The sequence below is a fragment of the Belonocnema kinseyi genome, chromosome 2 (genome assembly GCF_010883055.1).
Source record: "Belonocnema kinseyi isolate 2016_QV_RU_SX_M_011 chromosome 2, B_treatae_v1, whole genome shotgun sequence".
Taxonomy (NCBI): domain Eukaryota; kingdom Metazoa; phylum Arthropoda; class Insecta; order Hymenoptera; family Cynipidae; genus Belonocnema; species Belonocnema kinseyi.
The window spans coordinates 81,503,567-81,519,898 of NC_046658.1; the positions used below are offsets into that span (position 1 = coordinate 81,503,567).

The window sequence follows — 16,332 nt, forward strand, 5'->3', positions numbered from 1 at the left end:
GTTTTTTGTAAACACGTATTTCACAATTGATAGCGAAATTTTGAGATTTTAACTGTATTATTTTTTTCCTCAACTTCCCACGACATCCAATGGATTCAAGAGGAACACTGTTTCTAGGTAGACATTTGAATAGGCACATCGAAGTTAAAGATTAGAAAAAAGTCTAGGCAAAATGAAAATCACCAGTCTGTTATTTTAGGGGGACCTCCGGCTTTCAAGTATTGTCCACAATTTTTTTGTTTGGAAGTACTAAACTGAAAGAATAACACTCTAATTTATCATTGGCAAGTTTTGATCATCTACGACTGAATAGAAAATAATCTTTGGTTACCCAAAAATGCCTATCTGGTTTATCATCAATCGCCTGTTTCAAAGGTTGATGAGATCGCTTATTTTCAACGCAATTTTCTTCATCCGCTTCACTAAGCATCACTAAATTGCATTTATTATCAAAGAAATTCTCGCGCGATCGTCTTTTAAGAAAACGCTACTTAAATTATCCTTTTTATTCCTTATAATTTTTTTCAAGTCTTTTAAATTCATCAATTTGGATCACGCTTGACAAAACTGCATACGGTTTCCAAAATCTTTTGCAAATTGGTGTCAAACTGTGAGAAATTCCATTCCATGTGAAGAGACCTTTCAAAGGAAATAAAAAAAGTCGACTATTCCGTTACTTTTTCCGTGTATAAATATAGTTAGAATTCTATCAATCAATTCGTATAAAATGCCTAATCGATATCTAATTCAGGTTCAAATCACATGAAATGGATTAAGACACTTGTTCAATTCATGAATTCATTTTGATTGATTTGCATGCGAAGGTTCGAGAACGAGTTTCAGATCTCATCGTGAGTAGTTATGCTTGACGGGAATTTTGGTTCCTAGCTAGCAGGCCGACTTAGGAGTAAGAAATGAGAAGTATCATTGAAAGCATTGTATGATGGCGACGACGATGACGATGATAATTTGATAAAAGTTTAAAGAATATCTTCGGATGATTTGTTTTGAACCTGACAATGGAAGGGAAATGCAAGAATATACCTAGTATTGATAAGTGTATCAATCTAATGTGTTTCTAATAGAATTAGTCTAGTCAGAGTCCTCCTCGATGGTGGGTGATAACATGGCAAGATCCTGGGAACTCAGCATATCCCTGGAAAGTGCATATTCTGCCAGGGCTCGATGACAGAAGACATATTGGTCTGGCATTTGAATACTGTACGCCCTTTGTGCTCGAATTCTTTCCACTGTCCCTCGGATATCTACAGTACCAGTGTCTTCCAGTCGAGATATGCAAATATCCAAAGTACAAAACGTCCCTGAAAATAATTCGAATTAGGATTAATGCTAGCTTTCACTGTTCCTTTTTCTATTTCATGAGAAATAAAAGACGAAATATACTATTTTTTAATTATTTTAAAATTTTTATCTGCTATATCATCAGAGATTGTACCTTACCGACAGTAGATCAACCCTCCAAACCATGAAGGCAGAAAATCCACACATATCGATCATGTTAAGAATCTTCAATAACAGAAAATGCTTAACGTCTTAATAAGACTAGATGGAAAATAATATTTTCAAATTAAAATTATTTCTTGAAAAAAAGATCCTACTCCATCTTAACTCCATTGGGAATCGAACCACAAAACTTCTGATTTCCGGTCCGGTGCTTTTCCAATTGAGCTGTTAGAGGGATCAGAATAAGAACTCTTCTTAATTCAACAAAATAACGCCAATTTTTTTTTTTATTATTTTTTAACTTTTTATTATATATTTATTATATATTTTTTATTATTATTTTCTTGAATTAAGAGTTCTTATTCTGATCCCTCTAATAACTTAATTGGAAAAGCACCTGACCGGAAATCAGAAGTTTTGTGGTTCGATTCCCAATGGAGTGAAGATGGAGTAAGATCTTTTTTTCAAGAAATAATTTTAATTTGAAAATATTATTTTCCATCTAGTCTTATTAAGACGTTAAGCATTTTCTATTATTGAAGATTCTTAACTTGATCGATATGTGTAGATTTTTTGCCTTCATGGTTTGGAGGGTTGATCTATTGTCGGTAAGGTACAATCTCTGATGATATAGGAGATAAAAATTTAAAACTAATTAATTGTATTATTAACACCTAGCTAAAAATTGGCGTTATTTTCTTGAATTAAGAGTTCTTATTCTGATCCCTCTAATAGCTTAATTGGAAAAGCACATGACCGGAAATCAGAAGTTTTGTGGTTCGATTCCCAATGGAGTGAAGATAGAGTAGAATCTTTTTTTCAAGAAATAATTTATATTTTTTAATATTGCAATTGGTCATTTAGAAATGTTATATTCGAAAATCTACGAGTTTTATCTCATTCGGGAAGCAACTTATCGAAAAATAAATGTTTAACAAAAAAAAAAAGGATTTTCTAAACAAAAATAGAAGAATTGAATTTTTAGTTCAAATTAGCCCTATCGCGCAAAAACGCTGGTTAAAGATTGATGCCAGCTGTGAACTACTCCGCGGGCGGCGCAGCTGCGCATCTTGCTGGCAGATACAGTAGGCCATAAGTCACCACAATCCACAGGTGCAGCGTGACCCAGGATCGCTCGGCCTTTTCCAAGATCTACCGTTTTTTTTCGACCCTTTTTCTCGTATAACTTGACTGAGCTTGAATTACAAAGTATTTTATTTAAATTATTTGAACTAAGTATTTGCCGATAATTGTTCACATATAAATGTTTTCGACATTAATAATGCTAAATAATAAAAAAATACTAATAATAATAAATAGTGGTCGAAAATAAATTCAAGGCGTTCAAAATTTAAGAGTTTTTGTCAAATTGAGGATCTGCAAATAAAATTATTTCAGAAAAAAATTTAGAACTTTAAATATTGATTACTTAAAATTCAAATGAATTGAAATTGCATTAGCGCTTTTAAATAAATATAATTTTTAATTTGATACTACTTTAAATTACATTGAATGTTTCAAATTAAAAACTGCTTAAATTGTATAACTTTTAATTTTTATTACATTTAAAACAAATTAAAAGTGATGCCACTAATTTGTCTAAGATAAAAAATTAAGTTTTCGTCAGTTTTACCTCTCAAAATGTAAATTTGTTAAAATTATAAACCCTTAAAATTGAATTATTCAAAAAAATTTGAAACAAAAAAACATTTTTAGTTTTTAATTTGTGATAGAAAAGTTTTCAAAAACGCTATCGTAACTGAGAGGGAAAAATTCTATGCATTGGTATTAACAGATCGTAAAAATAGTAATTTATTTATTTTTTGTATCTGTTAAATAATATAATCAATTATGTAAGTCCATTTAACAACTTATTCAACTTTTAATATTGAAAAATTTGTTATTGTGGACTTTAAAATTGATTATGTTTTTAATATTAGGTAATCGAAACTAAAGGACGCGTGAATTCCTTGCTACTTTTTAATTTAATTTGAAAATTAAATTTTGAATTATTTATAAACAAATCAACTTTTAGCCAACGAAAACAAAAAATTCATTATTTCATTTTATAATTATCAATTTTAGCGTGAAGTTTCGAATAGAAATAAAGGTCTCGAGTTTAAGGGTTCCTAGCGGAAAAAAATAAGTTTAAGGGTTTTGACAGTTCTGGGTCAAAACTGAGTAGATCCGACCTATTGGCCTGGGATTGATAGTAGATACAGGATCTACCTTTGGAGACCCCTGCATTAGGCTATATAACAAATGTAAATCAAAAATGAAGCATAAATGAAAAAGATAATTTGAAGTGATTTACAGTGCGCGTAAAATAAATAAATGGTTTTAATGAAGCAGATTCATGCAAATCGTATAAATTGAATACCATTGCAACAAAAACGAGACCATCTAATTTAATGTGGTTGCGGCCTATTATTTTTTTTTATACTGAACTATAATAATACTTATTATTTTTATAACTTATTCATCAGATAAATGTATTAAATTACTTTATTTTTATTTATTCATAAGTTTTATTTTTAAAAGGGGAAGGGACACATAATGTCACATTAATTACGCGTATTAGGAAATATAGAGGAAAACTCGAATTCTGCGGTGTAAAATTGACTTAAATTACTCTTAAAACTTTGATTTCACATGTGCAAAAGTTATTTTATTATCAAATGATGAATAGGAATTTTATAGGCTTATTAAAATCTTTGTTTTGAATTTTTTTTCAATTAAAACTTATCGCCTAAGAATCATGTTCCGTCAACCTCATCATAGTTGTAGCCCTTTTTTTAACTATTGCAAATTTTCGCCTCAAAATTTGATAATCTGGAGATGTTTTTAATTTTCGCGAATGAATAACGAGCAACGGAGAAAATGCAAAAATTAAGTATTCAGAGCATATGTAAATCAGGGCTTTATTTTATCCCCCTGAAAATGTTGCGTTCGCCCGAGCCCTTTTCTATTTAAATATCAATTTTCTAAACTGCCCAAAATATTCCTATTTTCAGTCTTAATTAACCGAGTTAATGACAAAATAGAAGTTGTCTAAATTTTTTAAAGTTCAATTTTCAGGGGAATAAAATGAGGACCTAATTTACATCAATGGTTAAACCAGATTAAGAAAAAAAACCTGAGTTATTCATCCGCGAAAATGAAAAAAAATCTCCAATCTCGAAATTGAAAACAAATATTTTCGTACTTCAGTATAAAATGTTAAAAAAAGGGCTACAACAATGAAAAATCTGACTACAATTAAAGCTTATGAAGGCGAGTTTCTATTTAAAAAAATTAAATATAACGTTTTTATTAAGGCTATGGAAGTGCTAAAAAATGATTATTTTTCAGTTGCTGCTAAAACACAAGTTTCATTCATTATACCCCAATAAAGTTACTTATTTAGCATAAAAACTGTCGAATAACGTCAGATTGTATTGAATACAATTTGACATTGCAGATTTTTTTTTTTCTATTCTATAATACATATTTTTAACATAAACATGTTTCTCTACCATTGGATTTTGTGAATTAAATTTTTAAATAAAATTTCTGTAATTTATCAAATTTTTGTGTTAAATCACTTCAAAAAAACATTGCGTATTATTGCAGTAAAAAATCAACATTCTTTTTAATTAGGCCGCAACCAACCGGTGAGATGAAATGGAATGACACTTATTTAGCCAATAAAATAAATGTGTAATTGAATCAACATTTTTAAAAATAGAAGTGTTTCTATTTACATCACAGGCCACTTTATGTATGAATATTATCCAATTTTTGTTTAATTTAGAAATATATACTTTTTTTAATTATAAATATATAATCCTTTATCATATTACTTGTTAATGATGAGCGAAATGGATTTAATACCGAAATCCATAACAATTAAAAATTAGGCGATGTAGCGATGAAAATAGATGTTTTAATTTTTTGAAGATGTACGGGTCTAAAAATGCTGAATCTTCCATCTTGTTAGTTCTTTAGAAAAATAATTAAGTGACATTCTTTACGTCTTTTTTAAATATTTCAAATATATGATAAAAAAGTAATAATTGAAAAATGGTTATAAAAATAAATAATATTAAAATAATTATTCCAAAAAGTAAAATATACTCATGGATTCTAGGTTTCATTATATCCTCAATCTAAACGAAGCTTGTTTCAAATATAAACATTGTTATGCACTTTTGTCTGAGTAGTTCAAAATAAATTGTATACTTTCCTCTACTTTTTGCACTAAGTATTGTAATATTTTAATACTATTATTTTCGATCATCATTTTCCATAATTTTTTATATAATAGCGAAAAAATTGCAGGAAAATCATCATAGCTAGGCTTATAATGAATTTTCTATAAAAATGTTTCATGGAGGGTAACATTAAGACTATATTTATTATTATCTGTAAAAAAATACGACTGCCATCAACTGAGATGCGTTCAGAATACTCAAATTCGTAATTGTATCAATTGTTTTTTACATTTCAAATTTATTACTATATGAGCATCTATCGTTGCATTTTTTATAGGAATTTCTAAGTTAATTTAAAATCTGTAATTTTGCCAGTAATGAAAAAAATAAATTGGATCAGAGTCGATTAACTACCATTTATAATCTTTAAATTTTGTATTATTCTTTAATTTTCTTTTTCTATCCTTATATTTCTGAACACGTATACTGGTTTACGCACTATTTTTGCATATCTTTGAAAGTCTGAATAGATTTTGCACATTTGAAATAATGTTTATATATTTGAGAATATATTATGAAAAATATCAGACCCTTTGTTGCCCATAAAATATTCTTTTATTAATTATTTCATTATTTTTCTCTTACAATGAATGAATTTGGCAGCAAGAAGCGCAGCAGCACCACCAGCGGATTAGTTCACGGCTGGCATTAAAATTTAGCCAGAGCTCCTATACAAAATTAGGGTCGTTGAAAATGGTTCATGTTATATGACTTTTGTTATGTAGAGCCGTTACCAACTCTTCAAAATGTATCAAGAAAACGGGTTTTTTTATGTAATTACTGGTAATTATTGTGAAAATGAAACGGTTTTATTTTAAAAGAATAATTTTAAATTTTGAACATTTCAAAATGTGGGATAATAAAATATGAAAGACTTTGAAACAATTTTTTAATTTGTCAGGATTAAAAATATTTTTAGGTAAACCGAATTTTGTCAGAGTACAATGAAAAAAAGTTTTTAAGATTCATGGGAAATTTTGAAATGATTGTTTTGTAAGGAATTTCAACAGAAAATTGAAAAAAGATTACAAAACATTTTATATTATTTCCAAGAATTTTTAATAAGCATGTTTCGGAACAAATTTGAGTAAATTTAAGAGATATTCAGAAGTTTTTGAAACGATTACGAAATAATTCAAACTTGCAAAGATTTTTTAAGAATTTTGTAAAGTTTCACGAAAATAAAATAAATTTTTTCAGGTTCCTGGGAAAAATTAAAATAACTTTTTATTTCGAAAAATTAATTTTAAGAGATTATTTCAAAAGATTTCAAAAATTGTCAAAGAAGGATCTGGAAAATTTTAAGGCAATTTTTTAAATGTTGCAGAATAAATAAAAAATGCAGGAAAAATTTAAATAATTTTTAGAGATTTGAAGGTTTAGAAGGTCTGACAAGACTTAAAAAAAGAAAGAATTTTTTTCGTGTCAAAATTTTAAATAATTTTTTATTCTGAAAAATGAACATTAAGAAAAAATTAAAAAAGGGTTTCAAACAAATCAAACGAATTTCGTAAAATTTCGAAAAAGAGTTTAGAAGATTGCAAAGCAAAATGTTTTATTTTGGTAAGATAACAAAATAGAAAATCGAGTAAATTTAAAGTATTAGGTAATTTTTTATTCTAAAATATTTTTGCTTCGTTACAAAGTCTACTTGATTTAAAAATATCACTTTTGAAGGTTCGTTATTTGATTGTAATAAAAAACAGTATTTTAGAATTTATCAAATTCCTTGTTTACGATATATTTACACAATAATTATATTTATTATATAGTAGAAACATATTGTAAAACAGCAATATACAAAAAATTAGTTCATCACTATATTTAAAATTGCTTGAATATCCGGGAATAATACAAATAGCGAAAAAATTAACAAAACCGCACAAAAAAACTAATTTCAAAGGAATTTTTTAAATATAAAAAACGATTTTTTAAGAAAAAATAGAAGAATTTAATTTTTGTTAATCAATTTTTAACCCAGAAAATTAATTCTAAACAAAAGAATTCAATTTTAAACGCAAAAGATGAATTTTCTACAAAAAAATAAATAAAATAAAAAACAGTTTCAATCAAACATACACATTTTCAACGAATAAAGATAAATTTGCAAAACAAATATACAATAATTCAATTTTCAGTTATAAGAATAAAAATTAAATAAAACAAAAACTAGCTTTCTCCAAAAATAATTAATGTTTAATTAAAATATAAATTTTCAACTAAAAAGGAACAAAGTTTCAACCAAAAATATGAATTTTCAGCCCAAAAGTACAAAACGTCATTGAAAATAATTCGAATAAGAATTAATATTAACTTTCACTGTTTCTTTTTCTATTTCATGAGAAATAAAAGAAGAGAAACACTGTTTTTTAATTTTGCAATTGACAAACATATAACAAAATAATAAAAATATTTCATAAAAATTTAAAAAAGAATTCAATGACTTCACCAAGATTAAAAAAAATGTAAAGATTTCATATAGATTTGAATAATTTCCCAAAGATTTAGCAACAATTTTGAAAGTTTCGCAAAGATTTCAGATAGATTAAAAATATTTCATCAAGATTTCAATGATTTTTCAAAAACTTAATAAAAATTTGAATGATTCTCCAAAGATTAAACAAATTGCACAAATATTTCGCAAAGATTTCGGATAGATTAAAAAGTTTTCACAAATACTTCAATTATTTTACAAAGATTTCCGATATATTTTAAAGAGAGCCCAAAGATTTCTATGAGTTCCGAAAGATTGAGGATATTTCGCATAGACTTAAAAGACTTCACAAAGACTTCAATAAGTTTCAAAAGATTTCAATAATTTCAGAAATATTATAAAATATTTCGAATATTTCCAAAGACATCTTGAAGATTTCAAATGATTTCCCCAAGATTTCACAAAGATTTCAGATAGATTTCAAAGAGTAAATAGAAATTTCAATGATTTCCCAAAGATTTAAATACTTTCACAAATATTATCAGATGTTTAAAAAATATTTAAAATATTTCGCACAGATTTCATGAAGATTTTAAATATTTCGAAAATATTTCAAATACTTTGAAAAGATAGCGAAAGAAAAAGAAAAGAAAAGATATGAGAAAGAGTTCACAAAGATTTCAATGATTTTCTAAAGATTGCAAAGATTTCACAAATATTTTTGATCGATTAAAAAGATTTCACAAAGACTTCAATGATTTCAATAATTTCACAAATATTTCAAGAATATTTTTGATATTTTGAAAAGATTTCACAAAGATATTCTAAGGATTTAAAATATTTCGCAAAAATTTTTCATATATTAAAAATGTTCTCTTCTTTAAAAAAAATAATCTTTTTCCCCTGTTTTTAAGAAACTTCTCCTTTTTCTTGTTCTTTCGCTCAATTGGAAATTAAAGAAACAGAAGCCAAAGTAAATCTAACTAATTTTGGTTGAAAGTTCATTCTTTTTGCTTGCAGAGTCTACGATTAAATTTTTGATTCAGTATTCATCTCTGTTAGTTAACGTCTCTATGATTTGATTGATAATCTAATTATTTTGTTAAAAATACAATTATTTGGTTAAAACTCCATCTTTTTTGGTTAAAAATTCCAACTATTTGGTTGAAAATTTATCTTTTCAGTTAAAATTCGGCTTTTAGGTAGAAACTTAATTTTCTTGATTCAAAATTCATATTTTTATTAGAAAAATCAACTACTTAACTGAATATTGAACTCTTTTGTTGAAAAATTAATTTTCTGAAAAGATTTATTATTAAAGATGAAAATTAACCTCTTTAGTGGAAAATCTCCAATTGGGAAGGCAGGGAAAAAAGAGGAATTCTTTTCAAAATAGGGGCTATTATAAAAATAAAAAAATTATAAAATTATAAAAGAAAAAAAGGGATATTATAAAATTTAAATTACCTGTCCTGCCAATACCGGCGCTACAATGTACAACTATAGGCGGCCCACGTGGATGTCCAGCCCAAGTATCACCTCTGCTGGTCAAAAGTGCATTTTGTTGCTGTCGTACTAACGAGAGGAACTGTAATAAAGCTCTTGCCGATTGAGGTACTCCGTAGTCTGGCCAAGCTGTGTATAACATGTGACAAACTTCTCTTGTCTCTTCAGTCTATTGAAAACAATTGTTTTTATTATTCCCAAAGTAGCAAAAATGACACATAGTCAGGGTGACGATTTGACGGACGGTTTTTAATTCACGGTTATGACCCGGTCAAGGTTTTCAATTTTCCCGGTCAATTAAAAATAACATTCATATTTGTCGCAAAACGCAAACATTTATTTAAAAATACGACGTTCATTCTAATGATCCTTTAAAACAACGAGCAAAAAATTGCAAAATAAATGAATTTTCAAATAAAATTATGAATCTTCAACTAGAATAGGAAAATTTTAAACCAAATTAATGAATTTTTAAATAAAATGATGAATAACTTCAATGTATGAATTTGTAACCAAAAAGATTAATTTTTAAAGAATAACATTAATTTTCAAGAAAAAGATCAACTTTCTATCGAAAAATACCATTTTTAAGCAAAATACGTGAATTTTAACGAAATAGTTGAATTTTGAACTAGAAAGAAAATCAATTACCAACCGAAAATGGAATAGTTATATTTTTAGTAAAACAAATTAATTTTGATCTTGATTGATGAATTTTTAACTAAAAGGATGAATTCTTAACTGAAATAGAAGAATTAAAAAATTCGACCAAAATTTAAATGATTAAGTTTTAAGTTAAGAAAATCAAATTTCAACCAGTAAAATGAATTTTCAACTAAAAAAGATCAGTGTTCAACCAAAAAAATGACTAAAATTATGGAATATTCAACTGGAATAGCATTTTCATTTTCAGTCAAAAAAATTATTTTCAACTAAAAAAGAAACAAATTTGAAATAAAATAGTTAAAGTTTCGGTAAAAAATTTTTTTCTCATTCAAAGAAAAAACAAGTTTTCAATTAAATAGCTCACTTTTCAATCAAAGAAATCAACTTTTAATTACAATAATGATCAATCTTTAATAAAAAAAATATTTTTCATCAAAAGAGTTTATTTTTCAACCAAGTAAATTTATTTCTAACCTTAAAGATGAATATTTAACTGCAATACTTGAATTTCCATCCAAAAGAAAAAATGATTCAACAATGAGATTGACATTCAAAGTAAAAAATCAATTTCTACTGAAAAAAGGCGAGTTTCTATAAAAAAGTCGTTTTTTAAAAACAAAATTGTGAATTTTCAATTAAACAAAAGAGTTCTCAATTAAGAAAGACAAATTTATATCCAAATTGTCAAATTTTCAACCAGAAAAGGTCCCTTTTCAACTCAAATTAAAACGCTTAAATTTTCATCAAATTAATCTTGAATTAATGAAACTTCAACAGGAATAGTAGAATTCTACATCTACCAAAAAGATTAATTTTCAAACAAAAGGATTAATTTTCTAGAATATTACATGAATTCGTAACAAAAAAAATCGGATTAGTTATATTTTTTAAAAGAGATGCATTTTTTATTAAAATTAGGAATCTTCGAACAAAAATTAGTTTTTAACAAAAGAGTTTAGCTTTTAACCACAAGCAGATGAATTTTCAAGAAATAAATTTAAATTCTCAACGAAAAATGTACAAAAAATGTATGTCATAATTCAGAAATATTTTCAAATTAGAAATACTACTTCTACTCTAAAAACTACATGAAGTGCTTTCTTTTTCTAAAATGTAGAAGAAGAAACTTTTTAATTGTGACGAATTTGAACTTGCAAAAGGGATTTTTAAAACTCCTTTTATCTAAATCTCAGTTTTAATTATTTTTTTAATTCTCGTTGCATCTCAAAAACTCCCTGTTCCAAATGAAATTATATTTCTTTAACGAAACTCCCTGTCCTAAAATAAAACAGAGCATTATTTTCACTCATATCCCCTGCAACTGTAGATAAAGCAAAAGTAACTTTTCTTAATTGACAAAAATGATTAAAATAATGAAAACTTGAATTTTGCTATGATCAGAAGTAGATTTACGGTTTTTTAATTTAATTTACAGTTTTTTCACTGTCAATAAAATTTCCGGCCATTTTCCGGTTTCCTGGTCAAGTCGCCACCCTGGTAGTATTCTAAAGATTTCAAGTGCTTGAAAAATTCTCACGAGCATGAAAATATGTGCTTTGAAAATTTAATAAAAACTTGTGAGCATTTTAAATTAGGATTTAAAGAATCGTATTTTCTATCTTTAATAATAATAATTACATTATTTAAATTTTGCGGGAAAATGTACCGCTTACAATTGGAAAGGGCGTTAAATTTAAATAATAAAAGAAGTTAAAGTAAAAAATATTCAGGGTTGCTACAATATCCCAATTTATAAATTCTTCTAATAGGTATAAAACAAAAAATATACTAAAATGATGAATCTTCAAATAAAAATATGAATTTTCAACCAAGTATTTGGTTGCATTTTCAATACCAAAATAACTCATTTTCAAAGAAGTACATGCATTTTCATTGCAAAAAGATACATTTTCTACCCAAAATTAGGATATTTAAAATGTCAGAAAAATAAATGTCCGTCCAAAAAAGCTAATTTTAAATACATTTTTTTATGGACAAAATTTTTTAAACCAAAAATAAAAGAATTGAATTTTTAGTTCAAACAGTCAATTTTCAACCCAGAAAAAAATATCATAACAAAATAATTCAATTTTAAACACAAAAGATGAATTTTCTACTAAAAATATAAAGTTTTAATTTAAATATACAAATTTTCAACGAGTAAAGACAAATTAAAAAAAAAACAGAATAATTCAATTTGCCGGTAGAAAAGTAAAGATGAAACGAAACAAAATCAAGATTTCAACAAAACAGCTTTTTTTAACTAAAAAAAAAAAAAAAACAATTCTTAACATAATTTTAACCAAAAAAAAATTGCATTTCGATCAAAGAAGGTAAACTTTCGATAAATAATGGAAAAGGGAATTTTCAACTAAAATGATGAATCAAGTAAAACAAATTTAATTTTTAACCAAATACATAAATTCTCAGCTAAAAAGGTCAGTTTTCTAAAATAAACAACATACTTAGATTTCCAGTTAGTAAAATAAAAAATTTCAACCAAAAGAAACGAATTTTCAACAAAATAGTTACATTTTCAACTGAAGAAATTAATTTTCAAGCAAGAGGATTAAATTTCTACAAAAAAGATAACTTTTCGACAAAACATGGAACAGTTACATTTTTAGTTTAAAAAAATTAATTTTAAATAAGAAAAAACTAATTTTCGACAAAATAGATGAATTTTTGACAAAGTACAGGAGCTTTCAACCAAATAATTGAATTTTCAACTCAAAAAGATAAATTTTGATGCAAGCATGTGCGAGTTGAATTTTCAGTTAAAAATATTAATTTTCAACCAAATAAATAAATTTTGAAAATGAAAAGTTTTCAACTAAAATGATCATTCATCAACGAAGTAAATGAATATTGAACAAAGTAGTTTCACATTCAACTAAGTAGTTCAATTTTCAACCATAGAAAATAAATTTTTAACGAAAAATGTGATATATGATATTTCAACCAAACAGGATTTTAATTTTTTACCAATAATAGTTGAAAATCATAAAAATTACAGCTTTTTAAAACCTAAGGCTTAAAACTTGCATAATTTTTAATGAAAATTTTTCTTATTCAAAGACTCTTTCATTTAAAAAATGTATAAATTGAAATTCTTAAATTTGGATGATTTTGAAGCTCAAAAGTCAATTTCTCAATGCTAAATCTTGCAAACCATATTAAACCATATTATACAGAAAACTCTTAAATTTTTAATACATAGAAATAAATTATTATTAAATTTTGAAGATATGTAAATAAAAATGAATAAATTTGAACGATATTGGAAATCAAGAGTCAAGTTTAAATTAAAGACATTTTTAAATATAAATCATGAAGATTACAGAAACTGGTCAAATTAAAAACTCTTTTTGTAATTTAAAGTTCTGAAATTTTAAAGAGTTACGATTGAAAATACTTGATTTTCGACAACACAGAATTACAAATGATTAAAATTTAAAGATTTATATTTTAAAGTTATGTAATTTGGAATATTTTTTAAAAAACAGTTCAATTTTGAAAATCTACAATTAAAAACTTTTCAAGTTTCACGATTTTCAATTTAAGATTCAACTTTGAAGATTTACAAGTGTAAACTCTTTAACTTCAAACATATACTTTTTTAAAAATTGATTAAATTTGATTGATTTTGGAAATTTCGAATATAAAGCACCAAAATTATAAAAGTTTTAATTGTAAGACATAAAACTTTCATAACTTTAAATCGTAAATTTTCAAAATTAAATAGTCTTTAATTTTAAAGACTAAAATTTAATTATCTACAATTTTGAAGATTCACAATACTGAATGTTATTTCATTTTAATGATTTATAGTTTTAAAATCATCAATTCTAATGAATAAAAATTCTTAAACTGTGATGGTCTTTATGATATTGATGATAAAAAGTTGAGTTTTAAATGATAAATCTTCTAAATTGATGAATTTTCTAATGTAAATCATAAAAATTACAGAATTAAAAATTTTTTAAATTAAAAGCCCTTCAATTTTAAAGATTCATAATTTAAAATTCTACAAACTTGAAGTCACAAGTGAAAAATTTTGAATTTTGAAAATATAGAATATTGCAAATTATTCGATTTTTAAGATGTATATTTTCAAGGTATGTTACTGTGAACTTTTTTTTTAATAATCCAATTTTTAAGAATAACAATTAAAAATTCTTCAATTTTAGCGATTTGTATTAAAAATTTTTTCAATTTTGAATGTTTTCGATTAAAAACACTTTAATATTTAAGATGTATAATAGAAAATTAAGCACTTTCGAATGCTTTATTTTGGAATAGTTCAATTTTGAAGATTTAAAATAGAAATTTATTCTATTTTATAGATTTGCAATTGCAAATTCTGAAATTGTGAATAGTATACACACCAACCTTGATTTATTTTTTGAGAATCCGTATAATTTTTTAGATATGTAATATATGTTTCTGCATGTTAAATAAGGAACTTTGAAGAAACTTGAAATTACATGAATCAGGGACTAGAAATGTAAGAATTTACCATTTTCACTACAATTGAAACTAAAGACTTTATATTCAATCACAACAATTTCAAGTGGAAACAGAATTTTATTATGTAAATAAAGCGAATAAATTTGAAAATTATTATATCTAATTTACTCTCTCTAGAAATAGAAGAAAAAAGATAATTAAACTAAGGACGGGAAGCGTCACGACAACGCCACTGGAAGTAATCAGTTAGTGAATGATAAATATGTTTTAAAATTAAAATATTGAATATACAGGAAAATATATGGGACATTTACAATCGAAATTTTGTTTTCCAAGAAACATTTTTTTCGCGTTTTGTGTTTGAAAATAATCTACACGTATTTTTTTATTTCAATGTGATACTCAAAAATCTCGAGATATGATTTTTCAAAATTTGGTAATCGGGAAAATCATTTGTTTTCGATCGCTCACTGTAAATCTATTTTTTTCCTATTTTTTTCATAAAAATATAGTGCATTTTCATTAAAACTTTATTTATTTTGAACTTGGAACATTTTTTTTTCTTTTCTTTTTACCTAAATTTTGTCTTCAAGATTTTCAAATATGCAGAACAAATTTGAGAATGAAGAAATGAAAACTTCAAGTGTTACACATTTTTTTCACGCAACGTCGACGAAGGGTTCTCAATAGCTCGCTCACTGCAACGTGCCCGACGGATTATAAAAATTCGTAAGACTTGGAGTTTTCACTTCTCCATTCTCAAATTTATCCTGCATATTTGAGAATCTCGAACAAATGTTTTAGGTAAAAAAAGCGAGGGAAAAAAGTTTTAAGTTCAAAATAAATAAAATTGTTTATAAAAATGCACTATATTGTTCTGAAAAAAAAACAACAGGAGGTATGTTATACTATTTTGCAAAGCTCGTGGGTGAATGCGTATTTTTAGTAGAAGAATAATTTCTTCCATTCAGAACTTCTTTCACAGTGAGCGATCGAAAACTGTTAGATTATTTCAACTATTGTATATATGTATATAGAGCAAAATATAATCTACATTTCAGAGTAATGAAAATGGTATGTTATAAGTCGTGTGTGTTCTTCGATTCTAAGATGTTTAGAATAAAGCTTCAAGAGCTATGCGTAATCTCAGTAACATAAACTGTAAACCATGATTTAAGTGTGTATAGTGTATGAATGTGATATTGGTGATACGTTTCATCGTTAGTTCAAAATCAGATCTTGATGAGTAAAGACGTGCCTTCAAAGTGCTCTTCAATAAATTGATTCTTTTAATTAAATACATTTGTTGTTGTTCATAACCTGTTTTCTAATAGGTTATGGGCCCAGTTAACAATTAATATTAACTATGTGCTGTGTTAAATAAAAATAACTAAAAGTGACATAACTGAAAGAAAACTTTGTTCTTGTGTGTAGACAGTGTAGTGCTTAGTGTAAGTGACAATGGAGAACCTGAAAGCGAAAAGAAACATTAAAGCTTTTAATGGTGATAGGTATAGTGCGTGGAAATTAAGAATTAAA

The 16,332-nt window shown here is 25.8% G+C and overlaps 1 protein-coding gene across 2 annotated transcripts in view; it reads right to left on the reverse strand.

Annotated features, from left to right (window-relative positions):
- Window positions 1–269: 269 nt before the first annotated feature.
- Window positions 270–16,332, reverse strand: part of LOC117167615 (tyrosine-protein phosphatase non-receptor type 9) — a 102,455-nt gene continuing 86,392 nt past the window's right edge. For both annotated transcript variants that reach the window (XM_033352677.1, XM_033352678.1), the window contains exons 9-10: window positions 9,619–9,826; window positions 270–1,322 (exon numbers count right to left, since the gene is read on the reverse strand). In XM_033352677.1, coding sequence (XP_033208568.1) covers window positions 1,093–1,322; window positions 9,619–9,826 — 438 coding nt within the window. In that variant the 3' untranslated portion in view covers window positions 270–1,092. The remainder of the gene's footprint in view (window positions 1,323–9,618; window positions 9,827–16,332) is intronic.